This window comes from Electrophorus electricus, chromosome 26 (assembly GCF_013358815.1).
Source record: "Electrophorus electricus isolate fEleEle1 chromosome 26, fEleEle1.pri, whole genome shotgun sequence".
Lineage (NCBI taxonomy): Eukaryota > Metazoa > Chordata > Actinopteri > Gymnotiformes > Gymnotidae > Electrophorus > Electrophorus electricus.
Genome location: NC_049560.1, coordinates 8,299,845 through 8,327,551, shown reverse-complemented (window position 1 = coordinate 8,327,551; position 27,707 = coordinate 8,299,845). Strand labels below are relative to the sequence as shown.

The window sequence follows — 27,707 nt, the reverse complement described above, 5'->3', positions numbered from 1 at the left end:
TGAGATCATTTTTAGCTCCTCTGTTCAGCGTTAAGGCCAGCTGTCACAAACCACGTTGCTTTATTCCTGTCTGTGCGCACAGTCTACTCCAGACACCTAAACACTAGAATAAGGCACCACAGCACACCAGGATGTGGAAGAGAAAAGCATGGATGATCAAACGTGAGTGTCTTCCGCATGTCAAACATGAGTGTCTCACGTATCTCCAGAGTTATGCTTGGGTTTATGCTGCTTGTAACAGTAAATGTCTTTGAATTAACATGGAAAGTCTGCACTTTACCTTACCATCATTCTTTCATTTGAAGGATGAGGGTTAGAGTTAGGGGTTAGTGTTAGGTTTCTTGTTAGTTAGGGTTAAGGTTAGGGGTTAAAGTTATTTGCTGGTGTAGAGGCAAATTCACAAAAACCTGTCCAGTTTCTTACTGACTACTAATGTATTAAATGGCAAAAAGGAAAGTTAAACACACTGCCTTTCCAAGCTAGACACGTGATGTCTGTTCAGGACATGCATCAGTAGTATGTTGACGTAATGGTAGTATGATCATGTAACAGTGGTATGTTGATGTACATACATGGCAGCTCTTGCTAACATCACGCATTTCTTTCAGCTCCTATTGACCATCCCATGGAGATGAGGTACAGGCCTTTGCTCGAGGTACAAAAATACACGTGACACATTCGCTTTCTGAATGAGGAAAGTTTCTTTCTGTGGTCTGCATCAGCAAACGTGAACAGAAAACAGAAATCACAGAGCAGGGTCAGACCATTGTTGGGAGTTATCATAATAGCAGGTCACCTCCTGCCCCGCGCTGCAGCCTTAACGTTCCTGGCAACTTGGATAGTACAGTTCACTAAAGGGCAGGAAGCATGACCCTTTGAAACAGTAGTTAAAGCAGGAAGAGGCTGGTGGCCCCTGAACCACACAGTGATGTTTGTGGTATAACATAACATCTCATCCTGTTTCTTGTAGAGCATGGTACCTCCAGACCCAATGAGCAAGCTGAAGTTGAAGAGGGGCTCTCCCAGAGAAGAGTTCCCCTGTCTAGATGGGAATTACACCTGTATGGCCCAGGTCTTAGACCTGCATATGTACACCCGGCAGTTTAACCGTGCTACCGAGAGCGGGGTCATCTTTGACGACATTATTCGTCCAGGTCTGGAAGACCCAGGTGAGACACTTTTGTCTGCTAAATAGTTTTTAACTGTCCTGCAGAGAGTTGCAAGCCCAGTTTAATTCTCAAAAGCATCAAAGAGACAAATGCATTCACCATCTTTTGTAATTTTGCATTAGAAGAAAATGTTTGCATGTGCTAAATATTTTTTGCAAATCATATCCGAAATGTGTAGTTAGCTAAAAGATGAAAGTTACTTTTGGGTATATCCATCTGGGTTGTTGCTCAGAATCAGAGCACCAGTGCATTGGTTGACTTGATTTACAAAAGTGCTCTGGTGAACCAAAGCACTGGAGGGAAAAAAAAAATCACACTCACCACTCTGCAGAAGATTAAAAGCCACCCGTGTTATGAAGTGTGTGACTCATAACTACCTCCTCACTGTTATTACTGCCTATAACACCTTCTGCTTGGTAAGCTGGTTTTGAGTAATGTGCTTTCAAGCGACCTCTCCTGCTAAAAAGACTAAAAGAAAACATGACAAAGAATCAAAGCTCAGACATCACTGAACTACTGAAACAGACGTTTTTGCACGAGGAGTAGAAGCGGATGGTAGGCCTGCCTGTTGAGGGCTTTTGCAGTTCACCTAAAATTACACTTACACCAATGCCTCTACCCTGGAGGCCAACGCTTTCATGTGCTCCAACACAAGTTCGAAGGGCAGTATGCAAGTACCGCATTCCTCACCACGACCTCTCCGACATGATGCGTGTGTTTTGTTTCTGTGACACAGGAACCCGTGAAGGGCCCTTGGCAGTGGGTTGTTTAGCTGGAGACGCACAATCCTACATTCTGTTTTGCACCTTTTTCGACCGCGTTATTGAAGCCTACCACAGCTACAAAGTTGTCCCTCACGTTATTCAACAAAGTGACTTGAATTATGACAACCTGAAGGTGACCATTATCACTCAAAAGATATTAACTCATAGATTACAAGTAGGATTCCCAGATGACTGTTGAATCAAGAGGGACATTGTTTTATGATGTGTGTGTGTGTGTGTAGGGAGGAGATGACTTTGACCACATATATGCAGTAAGTTGTGAGGTGAGTGTTGTCCGCTGTGTAGAGGACTACTGCTTCCCCACACATATTAGTAGAGGAGAACGAAGAGAGCTCCTCACAGTGGCCAAAGAAGGTACTGCACAAAACTCCCTCACCTTACTACTCGGTACACTTTGCTGAATGTCTCATAAGTGCCCATCTGATGTAATGGCAGTCACATAGTTAATCATGGGACAATGTGCACGATGCGATATTGGATAAATGCCTTTAACGACATTCTGCTTTACATATGAAAAAGATTATTTGAATTGAAATACAATTTGAATAATTGATCTGGAATTATTCATTGACCAGCTCTGGCTCAACTTAGTGAGGAGTTCCCAGGAAAGCTTTACTCCATGGATGAGCTCAATGAAGAGATGAAGGATAAAGGAATTATTATGGATGCCCCGCCTCCTTCGTTAATGAAGTTCGGTGTGAGCCGTGATTGGCCGGATGCAAGAGCCCTGTGGTAAAACTCGCTTAAGTCGTCCACGAAACGTGACAACTTCACATTAAAAGCCCCCTGAGGTCCCTCATAGCGCGTGTAGCATTCGCTTTGGTCTACGCGCCCAAGCTGCTAGAGCACTCGGACATGCTAACGTCTCACCAAATAGTAACAATAGGCCATGGATGTGCAGAACTAAGGGCTAACCTGTGCTATAGAAACATTCACTGCCTACTGACTATAACCGAAGCACACTAGCTAGGTGACTAGACCCAAGGTAACTTCTGTGTTCAAACTGTGTGGTGCGCATTGTCTAAGGATTTGATATATTTACCTTATTTGTGAGATCAAATGTTTCATTCACTGTGCCCTTTAGGTAAGACCAGGACTTATTTAACCTTTATGTCCAGGTACGGAAGCTTTTCCAGACAGGTTCACTTTGATCTGTCTCGCAGGGTGAGTGAGGATGGGACTCTGGCCATATGGATCAACATGGAGGACCATGTGCGACTGGTGTCTTCCAGAAACGATGCCAACGTCCAGGAGGCCTTTGCCGCCGTCTGCGTCAATTTAGTAAAGGTGAGCCTCTGTCCATCCAGCACAGAGCGCGCTCATAGGCTCGTAGATCGTCGCCCATTACTTTGTCGAATCCATTTTTTTTCCCCCTTCAGCTAGAGGCATTGTACAAGAAGCTGAGGCGCCCGTTCGTCTGGAAGCCGCACCTGGGCTGGGTGGTGAGCTCACCTGCAGAGCTGGGCACGGGTATGAAAGCCAGCATCACGGTAAGGCTGCCGCACCTGGCTGCGCACAGCCGCCTGCGCGGCCTCCTGAGCAGACTACGACTGCGCATGGAGGCAACAGGTACGTGACCCCAACCCTAACCACCTGCGCCTTTACTCGGATCTAACTCGACACGCCACCGTTAGGAAGCGTAAACAGCAGGAGAGGACCTAGAAGGGTGTGTTCAGTGAACCCTGTACGTCCTCTACACGCAGACCCAGACGTGTACAAATTAAGCAACGTAGAGAGCATCGGACTCACAGAAGTGGAGCTGACCCAGCAGGTGGTGGATGGGGTGAAGCTCCTTGTCAGAATAGAGAAGCGACTGGAGCAGGACGACTGCTTCGACGACCTCCTTCCTGCGCAGAAGTAGAAGCGGCTATGTCTGGAGCTGTTATCAGGGTGACCTATGAACCCCACGCAGACACCAAATGTCCTGTTCACAGATAAAAACAAGGCAAAACCAGACACCCGAACACTGATAATAAAGGTCTCTCCTAAGTGGTGGTGTGGATTTTCTTTGCATTGTATGAATTGCAGGTTACTACTTTGTGTTTACTGTGACCTGCTCATTTCGTTACGTTACTAGTGAACTTTAACTAGCTAAATTCTCGCCACTGTCTTGTCCTTCTTTCAGGAGAGACTCGGGTCGAGTAAGGATGTCAGAAGTGTTGTGCTTTAGCGTTTCCTGTGAATCCTGCATGTTTGGGTGAACCCTGGAAGGCATGCGGTAAAAGACAAATCAACGTGACCTCAGATAAAGACATCAGACAAACAGACAGACAATCTCGCTCAGAAACCTCTTTTCAAGTAAAGCTTTAATGTGCACCAGAGAGACTGAATCTTGACGACACGAGTCTTTTTTTTTTTTTTTTTTGAAAAATGTCCAGTACTACGTTTGGGGGAAGGGGTATGGGATGTGTGTGTGTGTGTGTGTGTGTGTGTGTGTGTGTGTGTGTGAGAGAGAGAGAGAGATGCCTGGAAACAGAAGTAGTGGGGGCAGAAAGGTTATTTGCATTTTAAAGATGTGGTCTGCTTTCCCTCACACCACCTCTGAGGTGCGTCCATTGCCAAGTCCGTTCAGGACACGTACCGCTACCACATGGACCCAACGCTCTCCACGTGTCTGATCACAGCTTAAACCTCCTAAAAGGTTTTGAAAAACACTGTTTTCTTAAAGGAGGAAACTAAACAAAAACGTTCTCCAGCTTTCCCTTGAGCATGTGCAGTTGTGGACCTTTTTCCTGTCAGCATTACAGTAACACGACACAAAGAGCATTGCACACTTAACCCTCACCATCTCAGTAGAAAAGACCAAGTACAAACCTTCCAGCACGAGTGATCTTACGCACCATCATCATCGTCATCACCACTAATTACAAAAGGAGCAAAATTAAAAAGGTACATCTTCAGAAGCAAAAACATCACGTCCTACTTCAGAAACAAACAAACATCACATCCTACTTCCTTCCTGTACGGGCGACATTCTGAGGAAGACCAGCACATTAAAGGCATCAAAGAGGAAAATAAATAAACCCAATGAAAGTCCCAAAGAAAAGGTGACGCCATTCCTCCAATCCTGCTCTCTTAAACATTCCCGAGCTCATAACATCCCACTGTTACACTAACACCACAGTTTAGTGAGTAGGTTTTCCTTTCTTGGGTGAAAGGATGAGGGGGGAAAAAAAAGAAAAAAAAGTGTTAAACCAATTTGCCTTTGGGATATGTTTTACAAAGCACTTCTACTCAGTAACTGGCCAGTGTTGAAGAAAAAATGGTGAGAATATAAATGACTCATAAAATGTCACATGACATGGCAGAGGCAAAATAAAATGTAAAAACGTGGGGAAAGCAACCAGGTAAACGAAAACATTACAGTAAGACACATTTAACATTAATGTTCTGTAGCGAACTCAAGACTGTACATCTTCAGATACATAGGCTGAAAGTCTCGTATTAGGCAAGTCTATGAACAATTCAACAAAACACTCTGCATCTTAACTGTACATGTGGAAATAGTAGCACTGTAAGTCTCAGTTTCACCCTACACAGGAAATCCTGCCAAAGGAACGTCACTATGCTAACCCTCATAGGTTTTCTTATATTATTGCAAAAATGGTGTGTATGTATATGACTTGTGAGCAGGAGGGGATTGGGGTAGAAGAAAGGGGAATTTTTACCCCAGGAGCCTGGGGTAGGAGGAGACTGGGGTAGAAGGAAGGGAAATTATTTACCCCAGGAGCCTGGGGTAGAAGGAAGGGTTATTTTTTCTGCCACTGAGCAAATGATACAGCTGTAGCTTCAGAAAGCAGTAAACTGAAAATGGAGCGTAGACGTCGCCGTGGCGACCACGCTCGCTGGGAGTGTAGATGTCGCCGTGGCGGCCACGCTCGCTGGGAGTGCAGGCGTCGCCGTGGCGACCACGCTCGCTGGGAGCACAGGCGTCGCTGTGGCGACCACGCTCGCTGGGAGCGCAGGCGTCGCCGTGGCGCACTGGGCCTCGCTCTGCCTGTCACAGCTTCAGCTCGTTGGCCACTTTGGATGCAATGTTCTTGAAAGCAATGGAGGTGCCCGAGATGCGCTTGAAGCGCACGCCGTTGAGAGAAAGGCGGGGCAACTTGCATACTTCCATCTCCCATTGGACCAGGCTGTCCTGGCGGGCGTCGCCGTGGACACAGAAGAGCAGGAAGCGCTCGCGCTGCTCATAGTCGCAGTTGTTGGCGTCGAGCACCTTCCGGATCTCACGCATCATGTCAGCAGGCTCCATGGACGACGTGGTCTTCATGCTCCACGTGAAGCGCAGGGAACGCGGCTTGCAGTCCCGGCCATCGTCCTTGGCCTCGCCAGAGCTGCTCCTGACAACACACAAGCCACGTCACTACACACCACACCACATGGCCATCAGACTTAATAAACGCACGACGACACCACACGGCCATCAGACTTAATAAACGCACGACGACACCACACAGCCATCAGACGTAATAAACGCACAATGACACCACCATGACAGGAGACTTTCATAGCCTGGATTCCCTAAACTGTTTCCTTAAAAAATGTTTAAAAAAAAAAAAAAAAAGAAAACCACACACAACAAACACACACAAACAAACAAACGACTAGTTTCCATCCAACTTCATCCCTGCACCTCTGGCTAACCCTACACAGAGATGCACATCAAAACTACTACTCTAAATGCATCTAAACACCGCCTTCACGACAACCAGTGGCGTCTCACCTCACACTGTATGCTCTGCACTTGCCGTCTCCTTCACTGGGAAGCCTTGAAGACAGTCAGAGTGAGAAACAAAGGCAGAATGGAAAGATTTCTCCAATCACAGATCAGGGGCAGGGCAGAGGTGGGGCAGGGCAAGCAGAGCCACCAATAACAACCGAAGAGACAACGAAATACACTTTCCTCAGAACAAACATGACAGTGCTTTTCTCTATACTTTAAATTTTTTCTTTCTAAAGAGAATCTTTTTTTTTCCCCTTTTGAACACTGCAAGGGACACTGCATGAGAAATTCAGGGGTCCACACACACACAGAGATTCACACACAAGAGTCCAGTATAACTGCTGCTTTTAGGTGACTGCCACTTCCTGTCACCACAAGAGAACGAGGATGAGCCACATTACAGGGCCAATCACAGATTAGAGGGCCAAATCACAGCAATGCCACTGAGCTCACTCCTACCTGTGTGAAACCGCATTTTCATAGCAGTGTGTGTGTGTGTGTGTGTGTGTGTTTTACTGGGTGGTAGAGGGGGTAAATAAGTTACTTGTATCTTCTAAGAACAAAGAAAAAAATGAACCACTCAAAAGAACTCAACACGAGTCTGTTCAAACTTGAGTAAAGGAGAACATGCGAGTGAAGTTCTCCATGGAGGAACAGAGGAACTTGATAAGAAGCTGGTTAAACTGTTAGTGTCTACCGTGAGGTGGCGTTTCTGACCATCATACTTACAACACGGGGGTCTTCACCTTTCTGTAGAACAAACTTCAGCCATTTTCAAGACTTTATCCAGATTGCATTTTAAACATTTACAGCATTTAGCGGACGCTTTTATCCAAAGCGACTTACAATTATGACTGAATACAACTTGAGCAATTGAGGGTTAAGGGTCTTACTCAGGGGCCCCACAGTGTCAGTGGTGGGGCTTGAACCAACAACCTTCCAATTACATTCACCACTGAACTACTGTATGTGGAGCTGTGTAAACCGTAGTACTTTTTTGTCATCTTACGTCTACGTTACTACACATCTACAGCACATCCATCCATGTAATAAGCTACAGTTGTTTAAGTTTAGTCTGAGTTTGGCTGTACTACCACACAGTACACATGAGACACACACACACACACTCCTGCTCTTGGTGTAATGGGTTAATGTTTAAGCCATAAGCGCCCCCTGTGTGTAGAGGTGCAGCACGGCCATGTTAGGGAGACCATTACAGGCTGAATCTAGCATAGCACCACACTGAGATGTGTGTGTGTGTGTGTGTGTGTGTGTGTGTGTGTGTGTGTGTCTACATGTGTACTGTGTGCTACTACAGCCAAACTCAGACTAAACTTGAACAACTGTAGCTTATTACATGGATGGATATGGTGTAGATGCAGTAACATAGACGTAAGATGTGTCTGCTGTCAGGCGCTGGCTCACTCACCTGCGCGCCAGCTTGGAGGTGATCTTGCTGATGATGCCAGTGGAGGTGCCCCTGCGTGCCTGGGCCAGAGCCCCCGTGTCGTGGGAGAGCGTGGGCGAGGCTGGCGGGCCGCTGTAGGTGGCGCTACGCCGCTCCTGTAGCTGCGCTCCGTGGAAGGTGCTGCGACTGGACGTGCCGCGGGGGAAACGGGTCCGGTCCGGAGTGGAGCTGCTGAGACTCTGGGCAGATGGAGAAGCACCAGGAACCTGAGAGCTGGAGCTAGTGTTTGAGAGAGAGAGAGAGAGAGAGAGAGAGAGAGAGAGAAAGAAAGAGAAAGAGAGGGGGGGGGCTCGTTTCTTTTTCTTGGTTCTTTTCTGGGAAATGAAATGAAAAGAACGAAAACACTTGAGGTTTCTGTGCGGATGCCGTTAGGCTGAGCGATGACCCCTCACCCCTTGAACTCCGTGTTGTCCTCGATTGGGGGGAGGGGGGACTTGGTGGGGTGGGTTGAGGCAGACATGGATTTCACGTGCCGCGGCCGAGCAGAAGTCAGCGCTGCAGACACTCCAGGAGACACAGAGGAGCCACTTCCAGATGCAGACATCTCCGTCAGACTGAGAGAGAGAGAGAGAGGATTCTTTTTCATTTGCAGGTGTCGGCTGTTTTGTGGAGGATGCCGGCGATGGTGCCGGAGGCCGGCTGAGGCCTCGCCGCGCCGCCCAAGGGGTCACGTCTCACCTGCTGTCCTTGCCGTTGGAGACGGCTGCTCCGCGCTCCGCGCTGCTGCGCTCACACACGTACGTGTTCCTCCGCGTCATGCCTGTGCTATTCTGCTGGTCACCAGAGAGGCGAATTAAAACAGGAATTACAGCTCACCTGTCATGGCAGGAAGAGTTAGACCACCCAACCCTGGACTTCACGCTGGTGACCCCTCACCCCTGAGCCTGTAGAGGACTTCCTGCGCTCCTGCACGGTCAGTGGCGAGACAGCCACGTCTCCTTTGGAGCTGGAGGATGACAGCTTGTGGGACGCGGTCCACTCCACCTTCTTTTCTCCCTCCACACTAGAGGCCTGCACTCTCCGACTGTAGGACACAGGTGGTGGAACCGAGGGGGAGACTGCAACACACACACACACATATATATACACACACACACACACACACACACACACACACATATATATACACACACACACGGTTGCTGGCCACGGTCACAGATGAACGTAAGGAAGAACGTGCCCATCTACATCACACAGAGGGTGTACGGATGGTGCTGTTGTGGGTGGGGTCAGGGTGCTATTTGGGCGGGCTGAGGAATTCTGTGCGGGCGGAGCTGACCATGGTCACTGTAGCGCCTCTGTTTCTGCGTGGCAGAGATGCTGCGTTGTACTTTGGAGTGAGCGGGTGACACCGAGGAGCTGTTGTTCAGGTCACTGGTGGGTCGTGACCTCTGACACAGGTTTGTGGTGGACAGTGACTCACTCCCTTCAAACTGAGATAAATGAGACACAAGCCCCGCATGAAAACACCCAACAGCGACGGTCCCCGCGGTCGGGTGGACTCCTGGGCTGGACGGTCACTTGCCTCGGGGGGTTTTCTGCCCAGAAGCAGGTAGGTGGCCATGACCTCATCAAACTTCTGGCCCACTAAGGAATCTTTGATCTCATCTTTGGGGAAACCCATCGTGACCATCAGGTCTGAAAGAGACACGGGAAACAAAAAGAGTGATAAAGAGAGAAAGAAAGTAAGAAAAAAGGGTCAGAGAGCGAGAGAGAGAGAGAGCGCGCATGCGTTTATAAGAGTGTGTTCAGAGTGTGTGATGTTTACCAACCGATTCGCTTTGTGTCGCTGAAGTCAGGCTCAGGCTCTGTGTACGGGTTAAGCTCTGCCTCCTCATGACCCACGTTCATCCAGCGGTCTTTCATGATTTGCTGTGACAGACACACACACACACACACACACACACACACACACACACACACACAAACTTGCAGGGTTGTATCAGGTAGGAGTGCTGACATCCAGACCTCCAAGGGTAGCTGGCAGGCATGAGGGGGAAGCAGGTTACCCCCAGAGGTGAGGGGTGGAGGTGGAGGTGGAGGTCTGTGTGAGGGGTGGTGGTGGTGCTGACCTCCAGACCTCCAAGGGTAGCTGGCAGGCATGAGGGGGAAGCAGGTTACCCCCAGAGGTGAGGGGTGGAGGTGGAGGTCTGTGTGAGGGGTGGTGGTGGTGGTGGTGCTGACCTCCAGACCTCCAAGGGTAGCTGGCAGGCATGAGGGGGAAGCAGGTTACCCCCAGAGGTGAGGGGTGGAGGTGGAGGTGGAGGTCTGTGTGAGGGGTGGTGGTGGTGGTGGTGCTGACCTCCAGACCTCCAAGGGTAGCTGGCAGGCATGAGGGGGAAGCAGGTTACCCCCAGAGGTGAGGGGTGGAGGTGGAGGTGGAGGTCTGTGTGAGGGGTGGTGGTGGTGGTGGTGCTGACCTCCAGACCTCCAAGGGTAGCTGGCAGGCATGAGGGGGAAGCAGGTTACCCCCAGAGGTGAGGGGTGGAGGTGGAGGTGGAGGTCTGTGTGAGGGGTGGTGGTGGTGGTGGTGCTGACCTCCAGACTGCCACGTTTGCCGGGATTTAGCACCAGCAGTTTCTTCAGCAGGTTCTCACAATCGGTGGACATGTAGAAGGGGACGCGATACTTCCCCCTCAGCACGCGCTCCCGCAGCTCCTGTGGAGGGAACAGGGAACACGAGCATGTTGGAGCCCCGCTGAACACGAGCGCATCAGGACCCCGCTCTCTGGGCTACAAACAGACCTTCAGGTTCTGTCCGTCGAAGGGCAGAGAGCCGCTGACCAGCGTGTAGAGGATGACCCCCAGGCTCCAGACATCCACCTCGGGCCCATCGTACTTCTTGCCCTGGAAGAGCTCGGGCGCGGCGTATGGCGGACTGCCGCAGAACGTGTCCAGCTTGCTGCCAATGGTGAATTCATTACTAAAGCCAAAGTCTGCGATCTTAATGTTCATATCAGCATCCAGAAGCAGATTCTCAGCCTTGATGGAAGGAAGAGAGAGAGAGAGAGAGAGAGAGAGAGAGAGAGAGAGAGAGAGAGAGAGAGATTAAGCTTTGGTAATGTAGAAGTAACAAGCCTGAAGTGCCCAGCTGCTAGGCTGCGGTTCACTTACTTTGAGATCTCGGTGCACTATCCTTTTCTGATGGCAGTACTGAACCGCAGACACAATCTGGAAGGTGCACACACACGCACAGAGAAAGCAAGTGAACAAGGGAGAATAAATCTCCTGCCACTGTGAGACTAGTACTGTGTTGAAGTGGTGCGCCATCCTGTTTGAACTACATGAGCACTGCACCACGATCCCACAAATTAATAATCTGACAGCAGCCCATTAGAGGAAAGCCCCTCAAGAGGAACGCAAACAAACATGAGCAGAGTGCGATGGCAGTGGTGTGCCACTAGGGGTCAATATGCGTGTTAAGTGAAGCAGCATTCGTATTGAACAGGATTTTTCATTCTCTCACCTGTCGAAACTTGGCCCTGGCTTCTTTCTCCTTCATTCTTCCATGTGCAACTAAGTAGTCAAACACTTCCCCTGAGAGACAGACAGAAGTGCTGAAATCACCTGCCGCACGTGTGAAGGTGTGGAGGTGCTCTCTCGCTCACACGGGTGGAGGTGCTCGCCCCGACCCACGGCGCTACACTCACCTCCGCTCGCATACTCCATGATCAAATAAAGTGTCTTCTCCGTTTCAATGACTTCAAATAACTTCACTGGGAAGGGAGAGGAGAAGATTTAGTATGGCACAGACAGGAAGATGTTTGCGGTCTGCTTTTTGCATTTGCTTGAAACATGCAAACGGAAGGACCAGTGTCCCCTGTGGGAAGGACCAGTGTTCCCTGTGCAGTGAGCAGGGCTGGAGGAGTTTGACCTTGAGCAGAGCTCTCTGCATAAACTCTACCACCAACACACCCATCACCATGTGGAATGTGTGCATGTATTAGTCCATCTCCTGGTAACAAGGACCCATCACTAATGTGGAGACACAAGGGATTTGTGTTATGGGTACACACACAGAGAGATGAGCACACACACACACACACACACACACACACACACACACAGAGATGAGCACACACACACAGAGAGATGAGCACACACGCACAGAGAGATGAGCACACACGCACACACACAGAGAGATGAGCACACACGCGCACACACACACACACACACGAGCGCGCGCACACACACACACACACACACACGAGCGCGCGCACACACACAGAGATGAGCACACACACACGCACACGCAACTGAAAGCTTTCCAAGCTCACACACAGCAACATCTCTCCCCTACAGCAACACACACCACCCTTCTATATCACACTCATTTCATTATCCAAGATGAGCAAAACAGAGAGGACTTGACCTGGCGAACTTCAGACAATTACAAAGTGCTTTTATTAATAATGGAGTATGTGAAAATAAACCCAGTTTTGGGGTTCTGACAGAGTCTGATCTCGATTACTGTGTTTCTACACACAGAACAGGAAGTCATTTTAAAGTGAAGAAGCCACAAAGATGTCATGTATGTGTGAGAAAGGAGTGGTCAGTGGAGGAGTGGTCAGTGGAGGAAACACGGTTATCTCATTGAGCCAACACTACACCCTTCCACAGTCCACTGGAACATGCACAGTCCTGTTGGAATGTAACCAAAATGTAGAGTGACAGACAAGAAGAGAAAACCAGGAAAAACAGTCAACAAGGTGTGGGGTAGAGGGGGAGGTGTGCGGTCAACAAGGTGTGGGGTAGAGGGGGAGGTGTGAGGCAATATGTGTGTGTGTGAGTGTTCTGTGTGTGTGTGTGTGTGTGTGTGTGTGTATATATATATGCGCATGCATTTATGTATGTATGTATAAATAAACAAACACTCACCTATATTAGGGTGATTCAAAATCTTCATAATTCGCACTTCACGAAAAAGCTGTTGAGAAAAACAAAAATGAACTGTAAATTCTTACAAAATGAACTGTAACCAAAATAATTCTTCACAAAACACCACCATTTGCTATTGGAACAGAAAAGGCTTTGCTTGCTTGTTTGTTTGTTGTTTAAACGCGTTAAAAGTTAAGTTTCAGTCAAGCAGCATCTCCCAGACACAGGAACAGTAGAGGAGGTGATAATGAAGGTGATGATGGTGATTGTGCTGAAGATTGTGATGGTAGTGATCACAATAATGAAGGTGATGATGATCACGATAATGAAGGTGATGGTGGTGAAGATGGTGATCACGATAATGAAGGTGATGATGGTGGTGATCACGATAATGAAGGTGATGATGATCACGATAATGAAGGTGATGGTGGTGAAGATGGTGATCACGATAATGAAGGTGATGATGATCACGATAATGAAGGTGATGGTGGTGAAGATGGTGATCACGATAATGAAGGTGATGATGGTGGTGATCACGATAATGAAGGTGATGATGATCACAATAATGAAGGTGATGATGATCACGATAATGAAGGTGATGATGATCACGATAATGAAGGTGATGGTGGTGAAGATGGTGATCACGATAATGAAGGTGATGATGGTGGTGATCACGATAATGAGGGTGATGATGATCGTCATCATCCTCCCCAGGGATCACGAAACCACAAAGACTCACTACGAACAGCAGGACACTGAACAGGACTCTCCTTCAGGACCACGCTCTGCTGGATGCTCCCAAGGGAACACAGAACCACAAAAACTCAACAGCTCACACAAACATACTCTTATTTATGGCCAGAGCAACAGGAGGGCTTTTCCTGTGAACGACACAAAGAATTGCCCCCTTTCTCTTGGCATTCCATCCAATGAGCAAACACGGCTGGACCCGACCGGCATGAGGAGTACAGGCATGTACTGTGCGGCACACGCAGTCACAGTCGAAGTATGAAGCACGCCTGTTTACTCCAGTACCCTAAAGGTCCTGACAGTGATGACACAGCAAACTCAAACGCTGCTGTTGGGCAACCGTCAGAAAGTACCCCAAGGCCGAGAGTGGGAAGGGTAAGCGGAAAGCAGGGAAACTAAACGCTACATCACTGGACTTCTGTTTGTTTGCTCTCTTACTGTAGGTTTTAAAAGTTTACCAGAAAAATCTGTAGTGCACACAGCTGGTGGGGACATGATCATTCAATCAGGACAAAGACACATACGAAGCAAAATGTTCTCTTACTCACAGACACTTGCCTGAACTAATTAACATTCTCTACCTTTTCGAGATTTGCCGGAACTAATTAACTCTACTCTTTGGGGAGTATTTGCAATTAATTGCAATTCGTCTGATCATTCTACACAATCTATTGTGAAGAGTGATCAGATGAATTGCAATTCATTGCAAAGTCATTTCTAGCCATGAAAATTAACTTAATCACAAACATTACTGCATTCCAGCCACTGCATTTCAGCCCTGCCACAAAAGGGCCTGCTAACCTCATTTCAGTGAGTTTCTCGTTAGCTCAGAAGAAAGTGTTAACGAGGACAAGGCAGCTGATATCACTCTGTCATGCTGATTAGAAGAGCAGACTGTTCGCTTTAAAAAGGGTGGTGGTGCTTGAAATTTTCTTCTGTTAACCGTGGTTACCTCCAAGGAACATGTGCAGTCATCATCATCGCATCGCATCACAAGGGCTTCACAGGCAAGGACAGGCTGCTTGTAAGATAGCACCTAAATCAACCATTTATTGAATCATCAAAAACTCCAAGGAGAGGTTCATTTGCATTGAAGGCTTCAGGGTGCCCAAGAAAGACAAGCAACCACCAGGACCGTCTCCTAAAGAGGATGCAGCTATGGGATGGGGTCACCAGCAGTGCAGAGCCTGCTCAGGAATGCCATAAGGCAGGTGTGAGGGCATCTGCACATACAGTGAGGTGAAGGCTTTTAGAGGACGGCTTGGTGTCCAGAAGGGCAGCAAAGAAGCCACTTCTCTCCAAGAAAATCATCAAGGACAGACTGACATTCTGCAGGAGGTACAAGGATTGGATTGCAGAGGACTGGGGCAAAGTTATTTCCCATGATGAAGTCCCCTTCAGACTATTTGGGACATCTGGACAAATGATTGTCCGGAGAAGAAAAGGTGAGCGCTACCATGGGTCTCGTGTCATGCCAACAGTGAAGCATCCTGAGATCATTCATGTGTGGGGTTGCTTCTCATCCAAGGGAGTGGGTTTGCTCAATTTTGCCTAAGAACACTGCCAAGAATAAGGAAATGGTATCAAAACATCCTCCAAGAGCAAGTTCTCCGAATGACCCAGGAGCAAGTTGGTGATGAACAATGCTTTTTCCAGCATGATGGAGCACCAAGTCACAAGGCAAAAATGATAACCAAGTGGCTCAGTGAACAAAGGGCAGGAAACTCCCCAGATGTCAATCCTCAAAGAGGGTGGACAAACAAACACAGAAACTGTGATCAACTCCAAGCACTGATCAGGCAAGAATGGGCCGCCATCAGTAAATATTTTGCCCAGAAGCTGATATCCAGCATGTCAAGGTGAACTGTAGAAGTCTTAAAAAAGAAGGGTCAACACTGTAAATATGTCTTTACTTAAACTGGATGTATTCGTCAATAAAGTTTTTTGGGTTTTTTTTACTTTATAATTGTACTTCACTGTACCATATAAACATCTAACAAAAGGATCCAAAAAACTGAGGCAGTAAACTTTGTGAAAACCAAAATTTGTGTCGGTCTCGCTTTTGGCCAAGACTTTATTGACATATAAGCACGAACCGATAATGGCACTCACAAGCATTACAAACGTTAATACGAACATGAAACGGGTGACATTAAACACGAACACAGTTAACAATAACGAAAACATGTAACATTAGCACGTTACATCTGCACACCTCAACACGGGTTTAAATACATACAGACAAACAAACGAGGTGCAACTGTGGCCATAAACAGATCCTCCCACTACACGTGGCTAGCCAAACTACGTGATTCGCGGGAGGCGAGCGTTCCGTGACACCGCCGTCTGAAGGACCAATCAGAAAGAAGGCCTTCGGAATGATGGAGACATGGGGATTCAGAAATGGTGTCTTTGACGCCAGAGAAATGGACAGTGGAAATGCTGGGTTAGCTGCATGTGGTTGTGGTTAGGTTTTGTGAATTTAAAACCGAGACCCTCACCACAGTTGCTGTGGATGAGCAAGAAACCCTGGCCGGCGCTTGTTAAGCACTGCCATTGTTTCCATCGATTACTGTTTTTCAGTTTTCCCTGAATAAGACTAGTCGTGTTATTGAGGACCAGGCTTAGGCTGCAGTGTAGGCATTTGAAACCAAATGGGACTCAGGTATGTTCTCTGGACTTGTCTGGGTCTTTTATTTATGTTATAATTTATTAATATATTTGCGTGTTAGAGTTGGTTGGGGACAGAGCTCAAGTCTTAGGTTTAGGGCTCAGAGATAGAGCAGGTTATCTATTTGAGGGCTTTAGAGTGGTGTGTTAGGGTTAACCCTGCACACTGGACTGGAATATTTATGCCCTACTAAGTCACACTGATTAATTACCACTATGCTAATGCTAATCGTGATCAGGAGAGAATTCGGCAGTAAATGGTAACATCATGTCTGACACCCAACGCGAAGAAAAAGACTGCAGCTGGGTCATTCACAAATAAGAAAAAGCAAAATCTTCTTTCACAATTACTCAGAATTAGCAAACAAGCCTTTCTGCTTATGTATACATTTAAAAGAATAATTCAGTGTTTAAACTTAAAAATGTCTTATTTTGTGTTTAGGTTGCGTTTCTTATATAGACATGCATTCTGCTCACAAGAACAGTGACTCCAAGAGAAATAATTAAAGTGTTTCACTGCTTTGATGCTCAGCTCTGGCTGCTGTACTCAAGTTTTCAACACACAGAAGTCTCGTTAGGTTTTCATTTTTCCTTTTGCAAACATTCTGCAGTCCATCCAGTTTGATATGATTGATTCCCCATGTCCAAGGCTTCACTGGGATAACAGAACAGCTCAGCTGCCCAACGGGACACTGGTAGTATATCAAAGGACCCATCAGAGCAACCCTTCATTTTTACACAGCAATGACCTACCTGTGGAACTGGTGTACTGTATATCCGTATATTATAACTGTATTACACATGCCCGGAACTTACCCTGCTGTGTAAGGCATGAAAATGTATTACCCTTCAAAATAAATACCTGATTCACAAGGCTGGCCATTAGGAGAAGAGGGTTCATCAACCCACTCTCGAGGGCACAGCTTTAATCAGACACAGATGGCTTGTGAGAGAGCTTGGCCATCTCCATAACTGCACAACTAACTCAAACACCAACTCAGTCTCTTTGGAAGAACATCGTAAATATGGATGTGCAGATGGTCTTTTTTTTCCCTCCTCCAAGACCATCAACATATTACAAAATGAAGATTTACAAGAGAGGCGAACCAAGTGATGAGTAATAATGGATAGTTCAAGGAAGAGCTCACCTTTTGTAAACTAGTGGGGTTCAACTGGGTCTTATCGATAATCTTCACAGCAACCTGAAAGACAGGGGGGGGGGGGGGGTCAGTAGCAGGATTCTGTAATGATACCAAAGTTGAAACAATTATTTGACACCGCTGACAAAACAAAACATGAAAAAGTAATTCCTTAGTCAATTCTCCTTTACCTTTTAAGTGACATCAAACCAAGGTCCAAATGCATTTCATCCCTTGACATTACAACTTAGCCTTTACCTCGCCATTTTGTGATTGCTAGAATAGAGAGCTGGGGCCCCAAGGCCACTGGCCCTCAGCTCCAAGGGCCCAGGCAACACTAAAGAACAAGGTATAGGGGCAAAAATAAGTAGTAGGACTGAGCCCAAGTGTGAATTTACAATTTAACCTGAACGTTTGAAAAGAAGCTCTGAGAAGACTTTATTAAATCAATGAAACTAACAAAAATAAGATAGTTCTCCACAGGATTACGAGATGCCTAATCCAGCACCGGAACCAAAAAATCCAGTTGTCACGCGTGGCCCCTCTTAGCGTCCTTATTGTCACGGTTACCATGTCTCATGTATTTGTTTTGCTCCCGTGTTTCGTTCTCTCTGGCTGTCGTTTGTAGCACCGGTCTGGTTAAATTCTCATTAGTACGTGTATTTAAACCCCGTCTTGTTCCCCGTTTGCATTGCCGGTCATTGTGTTATTCCTAGCCACTGTTGTTAATCCAAGCCTCCATGCGCGAAATCCCTTGTTCGTAATTCCTAGTTGTTCATGATTCCTAGACTGTGTGTTAATTCTAGGCTTTGTTTATCCTAGCCTCTCTGTTAGCGCCCACTTCCCTTTTGTCATCAAGTGGTTTGTTTCGTTCCGTTAATCATGTTATCCCAGAGTCTACGTGTTGGCTCTGGGACCCCCGGACTGTTACAACGATTACGATTCTGGATTTGCCCATAACAAAACTCACTCGTCAGCGTATAGTTAAGACAGTAAAGTACAGTAAAGAATGACAAGTTATTCCTTGCTGGAAGTCAGTACAATAAGAAAATATTCTCTCAATGGAGTAGAGAGATAATATTTCATAAAGTTAAACAAAGCTGAGGTATAGCATAAATTTATATTTTACAAAAACCAAAACAAACAAAAAACTATGCTAAATGGTTTGCTACATGCCTCATTTACAAGCCACATTTGATGATTACTCAATTATTTGTTGATACGTGCATACAGATAACTTGATTTTTGAATTACCTGCTTTTTGCAACTCTAAAGCACACATGTTCATGTTGGTCAACTGAATGTCATATTGATCAGTAAGCAGAGATGATGCATATAAAAATCACAGACGTTTACAGCCACGCACACACACACACACACACACACACACACACACACGAGGAGGTAAATCTCAAATCTATAGATCTGTTCAGCCTGGACTGGTACTTCTCATGTTGTTGGATAGTAATTGATCTTGGCTCAGGGCCAAGGACACCAGTGGCTAAAATAAGGCCTGAGAACCGTCGAGCACCTTCGACAGAGGTAACATGGTATGCTTCACAAACACAGTAAGCAAAACTAAATAAAGAATGTAAATATAAACAGCTAATATTGAAGACACACACACACACACATCAGATATATATGAAAATTAATCCAGAAAAATAACGGTACTAGTCATTTCTGAGTTTGAGTGAAACTCAAGTGTGCAAGAAGTGTATGTGTATGTGGGCGCAGACTCTGACGAACATGGCGGCGGAAAATGCTCCTGTTTCCACCTTTCAGAATCCACAGACACTGTCCAACATGAAAGGACTCGAGTGCTGGGCTGTTATGTTGGTCAAACGTTTTACGCATAAACGGCCTTTTGGGAGTCTGAGAAAAACGCATTGGTTGCGCTTTTGAACCTTACGCTAAAGCCTAATCTTCCGCTGCTTTTGACGCTCAAATTGGTCAGAATGTCAAAGTGTGAATCCTCCTGGTAGAAAACCTTAATTACAGTAACACTTATGCTGCGTCACACTATTCCTAATTTGGCCGAGGTCAAATTCCTTGTATACAGCTGCGCAGGCTCGCGGTGTCATGGGTGTGATTTCTGTCTGTGGTTGCTGGGAAGTCAGAAAAGCAGGTGTGCGTGTCCATTACCTCTCGTCCTGTTAAAACATGGCGCGCAAGTTTCACTTTGGCGAAGTTGCCCTTGCCGATGGTCTTGAGCAGCCTGTAGTTGCCGACGTGAGGCTGGTCGTCGGCGATGGACGCTACAGAGTTGCGAGATCGCGGGAGACTCTGGCGACTGGCGGATCTGGCAGGGGCTGGGGGGGGGTCAGGATAGCCGTCCACCGCAAGCTGGAGAACACGGCAGGGAAGGTTAGCAAACACCAGTCAAGCCATCGCTTCTCACGGAGTATACAGAAACACAGGAAACGGCGGTTGGGTATAGATCGACACACTGAGGCACAGCAGCATTCAAATCTGCGTCCATGACTTGTTAGTTACATTTGCCTCATGGGTAAAGTGGAAAACTAAACAAACATCAGACGCCCAACATATCTTAGCTGACTACATTTAGGGTAAGTGGAAAATTGTGTACGTTTGATTGGTCATTCAAGTAAGATTACGTGAGTAGCCGTGAAGAATATAAAAGGAATGGGATAAACAGTAGGCCCATAATACAGAAACCCTGCACCCAATGTTTAAGTACAAGTAGGCACTTTTGGAAACGCTTCTGAAGTTAGAAAATATGATTTGTTTGCTTAAATAGTACTTCGAACCTCAAGTACGGCTCAGCTTGAAATACCATACTTCAAGTCTCATGGAAGACAAGCATGGAGACTACTCTCTGAAGAGTAGTCTGGCTCCTAGAATGAACTTCTACTTGCTGGACAGCAGAGTCCCTTGCAGTCTTCAAACGCAGACTGGAGACCCGTCTATTTGTGGATTATTTAAATGACCACTGAGCCTGCTCCTATGCTGACTAGCTGAAACTCTAGTACTTATTGTAGGGCATTGTTTACTACACTGATGGTGACTGCTCCCATGTTGACTAACTGTAGTACTTATTGTTTATTGCACTGATTGTTGTGCGAAATACACCTTATATGTATTTCAACAGTATTCTAGTTCATTGGTATGCTGGACTCTAACCTACTGTACTAGGATGTATTCTATGAGTAAATGACAAAGTACTCTGGATAAGAGCGTCTGCTAAATGCTGTAAATGTAAATTATGAATGTAAACTAGCCACTGATGGCGTCTTTAGCTGTATCGCTACTGATGCGACTACAACTACTCCAATGTGGTCAATGGATAACCAACACTGTGGACACATGGAGTTTAATCAACACAGAAACTGGAGTTTAGCTCTGCTCACAAAGCAAAGGAATACTGAACATGTTCCTGTCACGTCATAAGCAGCAGGTACCACAGACACCTCAACCAAAAAGCACATAATCCAAAACAGCCATCACAGTGTTCTGGTGCAGGTCTGGAGGGCTAAATGTGTCTGAGTCCCATGTTCCTTCCACTCAAACCATATACAGGGGCAGATCTTAAACAAATACTCATCAAAAGAACAACCGTTCTGGACGCCGTGTCCCCAGACTCCACACCCCAACAGCCCTGTGTCAAGCGCACAGCACACTAAGGCCTGCAAGAGATGAGCCAATAAAACAGTCACCTACAGTGGATAGACAGGCTGTCCTCCTGAAGCCTGAGAGGTAGGTAAGGCTGAAGGAAAAGTAGGTGGAGCCTGGAGGAAGGGTGGAGTCTGGAGTGAGGGTAGGTCGAGTCAGGAGGGACAGACCCCACCCCACCCCACGCCACGCAACCCACGCCAGGGGCAGACGCCACGCAACCCAACCCACACTAGTGACAGACCCAACCCACGCTAGGGGTAGATGGGGCTCTTGAAATATTGCTACATGATTATATCCACACATCAGTAATGACTCATCTGTGTTCTTAATTCAGTGTGCAGAGAGCAGAGGTCATTCCTATTCTCCAAAGCCCCACACCCCAAACACTTCACACACTCCTGGCAGAACTCCTAGACCTCATCCACCCACCTCCTGGGGATAGTTCCCATGGACACAGCTCGACCAGAAGCAAAACTGGGATACACGTCATCTTACATCAGCTGTGCCATGAGCTGCTTAGGGGTGTACAGTTGTGTTCAAAATAATAGGAGTGTGTTTAAAAATGTGAGTAAAGCTCAGAATCCTTATAATAGTTTTTATTTCCATGCATTAGGAACACTGAACATTATATTCTAAATCAAAACATGAAGAAAAATATATCAATTTTAATTACTTTACAGAAAATGAAGAAAAATGAATATTGGGCTGTTCAAAAAAAATAGCAGTGTCTGCATTTTTCTTCACAAACTCAAATATTTACCGTATAAACTGAAAAATCTTTAGGATTTAGCATTGCTCTGAATCGCTAAACTAATATTTTAGTTGTATAACCAGTGTTTCTGAGAACTGCATGACATCTGTGTTGCATGGAGTCGACCAACTTCTGGCACCTGTGAACAGGTATTCCAGCCCAGGATGATTTGACAACTTTCCACAATTCCTCTGCATTTCTTGGTTTTGCCTCAGAAACAGCATTTATGATGTCCCCTCACAAGTTTTCTATTGGATTAAGGTCCGGGGATTGGGCTGGCCACTCCAAACTTTAATTTGAACTTTAATTTTGTTGGTCTGGAACCAAGATGCTGCTTGCTTACTGGTGTGTTTGCGGTCGTTGCCTTGTTGAAACACCCATTTCAAGGGCATTTCCTCTTCAGCATAAGGCAACATGACCTCTTCAAGTATTTTGATATATGCAAACTGATCCAGGATCCCTGGTATGCGATAAATAGGCCCGACACCATAGTAAGAGAAACATCCCCATATCATGATGCCTGCACCACCATGCTTCACTGTCTTCAGAGTGTACTGTGGCTTGAATTCAGCGTTTGGGGGTCGTCTGACAAACTGTCTGCGGCCCTTAGATCCAAAAAGAACAATCTTACTTTCATCAGACCACAAAGTTTCTCCATTTCCTTTTATGCGTTCATGCGTTCCTTGGCAAATTGTAACCTCTTCAGCATGTCTTTATTTTTTATTTTTTTTAAACAATGGGACTTTGCGGGGGCTTCTTGCCCATAGATTTCGCCTTCACACAGGCGTCTTCTAATTGTCACAGTACTCGCAGGTAACTTCAAACTGTCTTTGAACACCCTGGATCTGATCATTGACCAAGTCTTTGCCATTCTGGATATTCTTCGATCCATTCGAATGGTCTTCCGTTTTCTTCCACGTTTCTCTGGTTTTGCTTTCCATTTTAAAGCATTGGAGATCATTTTAGCCGAGCAGCCTATCATTTTCTGCACTTCTTTATACGTTTTCCCCTCTCCAATCAATGTTTTAATCAAAGTACGCTGTTCTTCTGAACAATGTCTGGAACGACCCATTTTTCTCAGGTTTTCAGAGAGAAATGCATGTACAACGTGTTGTTTTCATCCTTAAATAAAGGCCACCTAATTGACATCTATTTTTTTCACAGAATGAATGACCTCCCTAATTGAACTCCACACTGCTATTATTTTGAACATGCCTGTTTCAATTAATTATTCAAGTACACAAACTCAGGAGCATGCATATGATGAATGTTGGGTCTGATGGTTTTCTGTGACTCTACTACACCTACTGGCAAGTTATTTGCCATGTAGTAATATAATTTCTACCAAAAACAGTGATTGATCTGGTTAGTCATGTTGGACTGCTATTATTTTGAACACAACTGTACCTGCACATCGAGGATGGACTGTTCTTAGAGGGATCAGTTAGAAAGTCTCCAGTCACTGCAGAGTGAAAGTTTAATGGAAACAAGCTGTACACTTTTTAAATCTTATTCTGAGACCAGAAGAGGTGTTTCTCACGTCAGCATTTACTTCAGAATTATTTTGGGATCAGGCGCAGACAAACCTCGACACCATGGTCTCACTAGAACACTAGTTTCCTTGAAGGTTTAATCTGTTGCGTTTCCTCAAGCTTTGCATTCCACCAGCTGTTCTTAGATCCTTGTGTAGGTGTTGCTGTGCTAGGGGTACAAACTACAATTTCCTCATTCATATTGGCACAGTGTCACTCTGGGATATAAATAATGCCCCAGTATTACTGCACGTATGGCCTTAGGCTATCACAACCTCTGACGATAATGTATAAGGAAAGTCATATTTCAAACGTGTTATCCATGTAGAAACAATTACCTGACGCTTTTATCCAAAGCAACTTACAATTATGATTGAGTACAACTTGAGCAATTAAGGCTTAAGGGCTCAGGGGCCCAACAGTGGAAACTTGGCAGTGGTGGGAATGAACCAGCAACCGTCTGGTTACAAGTCAAGTACCTTAACCACTGAGCTACCACTGCCCACTGCACTGAAATCTATAAGAATACAGTGTAATACAGAACTGTCTTCTATTACAAATTACAAATCTCTTTTTTGCTTTGCACAGTACTCATGAACAACGCTAAAAAGAGATTAAACAATAGTTTAAAGTTGACAGCAAGAGCCTGGCACAAAAATGTGTGAGATCCTGTCCCATCAACAGCCAAGATCCTCCAGACCTTCAACACAACACAAACAAAGAAACCCAGTGTATCATCATCATCATCATCAGGACCTAGTCACTAATAGAATTAGGCAGCAGAATTTTCAAATGTACTGAAGGTGAAACATGGTAAGTTTAAACATTTTACACAGAATTTGGCATGAGGTGTGTGTTAATTAAAAGTCTGTTAAAAACGTGAACTTGGGTTCCTTGAAAGGGGCTACATAAATCTAACTTCATTCCTTTATATGCTAAATGCAAACACCTTTCTTGTGTAAATTATGTTTCATCACTGCTACCATTCTTAAAAATAAGTCATATTACTCATCTGATCCATACCACGAACCACTTTCTCTCTGGCAGGTAGCAAAGAGCCTCATAAAAATGGAAAACTAAATGAAAATCAAACAAAACGCATCTCAAACTCAAACCACGTGTAATATTTCTAAACTGGGGGACAATTCTGAAACAAAACTCACTAGACTTGTTTTCTAAAGCAGTGAAGTGGTCCAACATTTAACTATTGGGGACTTAACACCTGTACAGTTCACATACTCTGTAATTTAGTTATGTGGAAGTGTGGAAGTCCAGGCATCCCGTTGCAGTCAGGGCTGCTTTTTAAAGCGAGGTCCCGCTCCGTTTCTGAATACACCAGGCTTTTAAAGCTCCTGAAGACAAAGCTGCACATGGCTACGCACACATAACCAGGAGCAGGCCGGAGAGAACAGGACTACACTCAGCTAGTCCTGCTCAGCTCCCCTCGTCTCTCAGTCTCCCACCTGGCACGCAATCATTCTACAACATGTGAAGCGTCACTGAACTCGTCTCTCATCTCTCAAACATTTTGCCATTTTGTTCTCTCTACTCTTTACAGTCAGTAAATAGCTCCACATTATGTTACATCATATAGCGGACGGTTGAACTTTGAGCAACGCATGATTACAGAAAGCGGCACAAGGCGCAAAGTCAGGACAACGCTCACAGCCATAATTAAAATACACCGTTTCCTTTGCAACTGCTCCACAAAGTTTTATCCCAGACATGCAAGCGTTCCCTTTCTAAACGCACCATCGTCACCCTCTCACATTTCCACAGAAACGAACACTTTCCTACCCAGTTTGCAGCCAGTCAGATCACCTGGTAACCCGCGTGTCTGGATGAAGTGATAACAGTGACAGTCACCAACAGTCACACTGAGCGTTCATGGGTCATTTGGCTCGTCAAACCAAATATCAGGCTCGAAAAGAAATGAGCAAACAATGTGCATCTGTAAATGCCACCATTTCAGACTAGAGACCTGGCGAGTCCGTCAGTTCACACTTGTGTACAGGTGCGCTTTACCTTTCGGTATTCCGGTGGTATGTATTGCTTCAGGGACTGGTGGATGAATATAACATAACTTCCCCTTGTTTGTTGCTGTTAGTCTTTACTTTTGCCAGCTGAATGGGTGGAAATGTTTATTTTCATAAAACCGCACAATCATCTGCCTGTGATCGTTAGAGCATTCACACAGGTTGTGTTCTGTAATTGAAATCCATGTGCTGTGGCCTGCCCAAGCTACTGACTCATGGCATTTCTTAACACAGGCCAACTGAAAGGCCTTGCAAGACACTGGCTGCCATGAGATTTCTTTAGGACGAGAACAATTCAGCCGCTGAAACCAGAAATCCCACGATGTGCTAAGCCAAGTGCCATCCATCCCTGCCCTGTGCTGTGCTTCTGCCGTTACAGGTCAGCTCCCTGAGCATAACGCAGAGACTCTCACAAAGTGCAGCGCACAGGTCTTCGCACCCGGCAGATATGCGCGGAGGTTGCAGTTTACCGCAGGACTGACTGAATATAGGTCTTAACTCCTGTGTTGAATCAGCATGTTCAGACAGCTGGCGAGTGATTGTAATCAAGGCAAGATCCAACATGACATGGCAGCGAATTATCTGTACTTGGCTGAAGAGAGCCTCACCCTGCTGATCTCAAATCAATACCGTGCACGCCAATCCCTGCCAGTGTCGTTAACACAGTAGGCTGACGAGTCATTGTAATACATGTTTAAAGCCCAGCAAACAACCATTTTAAAGAAATTCCAGCAAATTCAAACATACTAAAAGTGACATATTGACTTGTGTCTCCCTCTTTATAAGAGGGAACAGTGACGGGGAAACTTTAACCTTCAGTAAAGACGCCGTGAAACCAAGGAGCTCTGAGATTTCTGGTTATACGAAGGAGGAAACCCTGCAAAGATATCACGTCCATAGCGTTCATTAGAGATACAATAACGAAATCCTCCAGTTCCAACCTCCGTGACCCCTTATGAACAGGCCATGCGTTTATGCATCTGCAGACGAGCCGCGTATGGGTGGTTTTATGGCGCAGGGTAGCGCAGGGTTACCAGCACCACCTAAAACCCGCAACCTTCACACGTACGGCTACTATCCCCCCTCCCGCTTAATGATCTGTGCATTGGTGAAATGATCGCCAGTGTGAGGTTAAATCCTTGGACTCTTTCGACGAAGAGATCGATGATGGTTCGTTTTCCACCATTCAGGATCGCTTTAATACATGTGCATCCTTCAGTAATGTCGCCGGATAAGCTTTGATGGCAAACCAAAGGAAATAAACTGATATTTACATTCATTAATCGTTAAAAATCGAACAAAGCGATTTCCAATATCAATGGCAAACGGAACGTACAGCCCCGCTTGGCTGGACGTAGGATTTCAAGCGAAACTAAGGGGAGTAGCCCCGCAAATCGCCCCACATTTCTCCAGAAATACGACGGTTATTGTTCCTCTCCTGGTCATAACAGACCAGCCCAGATGGAAACGGTGTTTATAAAACGTTATAACCGGTACGGAAGAGCATCGCTATGTGCCCAAACTGCTCCATCACGGCGGTTTACTATCTAGCCTCTCGGCTATCCGGCTAGCCCGCCTGCTCATACGCGCAGGTTACCGGGTTCAAAACCGGCATGAAATGAAAGATAAAAACCCCCAGAAACGGACGCGGACCGGCGGGTTCGCGTACTCACGTTGTCCGTGTCGCGTTCGTTCACCGTGGGCAGCGGCGTCCGCGTCGACATTTTGCGCGTCCAGGCCGCGTATGGACGCGCCGAGCTGGCGAAGGGACGGAGCTCCGAGGGGGGAGAGGGATTGCTCCAGCCCTTCACGCCGGCATGGCCGCAAAAAAACCCACCCCAAAGCCTCAGCGATGAGAGCTCAATAAGAAACCCTCGCCAATAAAAGCCGCCCAGTACACCGGGCCGGACTGAGCCGACATGAGCCGGACGCACTGACCTTTCCGACTGGAGGGATTAAAAAAAAACCAGATGCGCTTCCAGGTAGCTGCTTTATAAGCAAACGTAGAGCCCTGCTGTAAGTGGGATGTACGGAGAGGAGAGGGAGAGAGAGAGAGAGGGAGGGAGGGAGGGAGGGAGGGAGGGAGGGAGGGGAGGTTAAAGATCCAGTACGTAAAGGAGTGTGTGTGGGGTTAAAGATCCAGTACGTAGAGTAATGTGTGTGGGGT

At 46.3% G+C, this 27,707-nt stretch overlaps 2 protein-coding genes across 6 annotated transcripts; one reads left to right on the top strand and one right to left on the bottom strand.

Annotated features, from left to right (window-relative positions):
- The first annotated feature begins 64 nt into the window (after positions 1 to 64).
- On the top strand, positions 65 to 5,140 carry zgc:172076 (uncharacterized protein LOC563955 homolog). 2 transcript variants are annotated; one of them, XM_026996969.2, is made up of 10 exons: positions 65 to 162; positions 609 to 655; positions 971 to 1,169; positions 1,906 to 2,066; positions 2,176 to 2,308; positions 2,530 to 2,686; positions 3,118 to 3,241; positions 3,334 to 3,523; positions 3,658 to 3,844; positions 4,080 to 5,140. In XM_026996969.2, the coding sequence occupies exons 1-9, from the start codon at positions 132 to 134 to the stop codon at positions 3,813 to 3,815; spliced, it is 1,200 nt and encodes a 399-aa protein (XP_026852770.2). In that variant the 5' UTR covers positions 65 to 131; the 3' UTR covers positions 3,816 to 3,844; positions 4,080 to 5,140. The 2 variants fall into 2 exon arrangements, with proteins under 2 accessions (XP_026852770.2, XP_026852763.2); XM_026996962.2 differs by lacking the exon at positions 4,080 to 5,140 and having other exon boundaries at positions 3,658 to 3,943.
- mark1 (MAP/microtubule affinity-regulating kinase 1) lies at positions 4,244 to 27,559 on the bottom strand. 4 transcript variants are annotated; one of them, XM_026996977.2, is made up of 18 exons: positions 27,214 to 27,559; positions 19,731 to 19,931; positions 17,595 to 17,648; positions 13,027 to 13,075; positions 11,799 to 11,864; positions 11,615 to 11,685; positions 11,263 to 11,319; positions 10,894 to 11,130; positions 10,687 to 10,806; positions 9,921 to 10,020; positions 9,674 to 9,786; positions 9,428 to 9,581; positions 9,025 to 9,206; positions 8,827 to 8,921; positions 8,541 to 8,702; positions 8,110 to 8,367; positions 6,681 to 6,725; positions 4,244 to 6,297 (listed from the first exon to the last, which is right to left on the bottom strand). In XM_026996977.2, the coding sequence occupies exons 1-18, from the start codon at positions 27,262 to 27,264 to the stop codon at positions 5,955 to 5,957; spliced, it is 2,358 nt and encodes a 785-aa protein (XP_026852778.2). In that variant the 5' UTR covers positions 27,265 to 27,559; the 3' UTR covers positions 4,244 to 5,954. The 4 variants fall into 4 exon arrangements, with proteins under 4 accessions (XP_026852778.2, XP_026852785.2, XP_026852790.2 ...); XM_026996984.2 differs by having other exon boundaries at positions 8,827 to 8,918; XM_026996989.2 differs by lacking the exon at positions 6,681 to 6,725.
- Positions 27,560 to 27,707: the final 148 nt, after the last annotated feature.

What these genes read in the sequence shown, in the direction of transcription:
- zgc:172076 (XM_026996969.2), top strand. Translation starts at nt 132, where the DNA reads ATGTGGAAGAGAAAAGCATGGATGATCAAAC. An exon ending in TGAATTATGACAACCTGAAG is followed by an intron (nt 2,067 to 2,175) that starts GTGACCATTATC and finishes GTGTGTGTGTAG; the next exon opens with GGAGGAGATGACTTTGACCA. An exon ending in CCGGATGCAAGAGCCCTGTG is followed by an intron (nt 2,687 to 3,117) that starts GTAAAACTCGCT and finishes TCTGTCTCGCAG; the next exon opens with GGTGAGTGAGGATGGGACTC.
- mark1 (XM_026996977.2), bottom strand. Translation starts at nt 27,264, where the DNA reads ATGTCGACGCGGACGCCGCTGCCCACGGTGAACGAACGCGACACGGAC. An exon ending in ATGTTTTAACAGGACGAGAG is followed by an intron (nt 17,649 to 19,730) that starts GTAATGGACACG and finishes CCTGTCTTTCAG; the next exon opens with GTTGCTGTGAAGATTATCGA. An exon ending in ACCCCACTAGTTTACAAAAG is followed by an intron (nt 13,076 to 17,594) that starts GTGAGCTCTTCC and finishes TTTTCTCAACAG; the next exon opens with CTTTTTCGTGAAGTGCGAAT.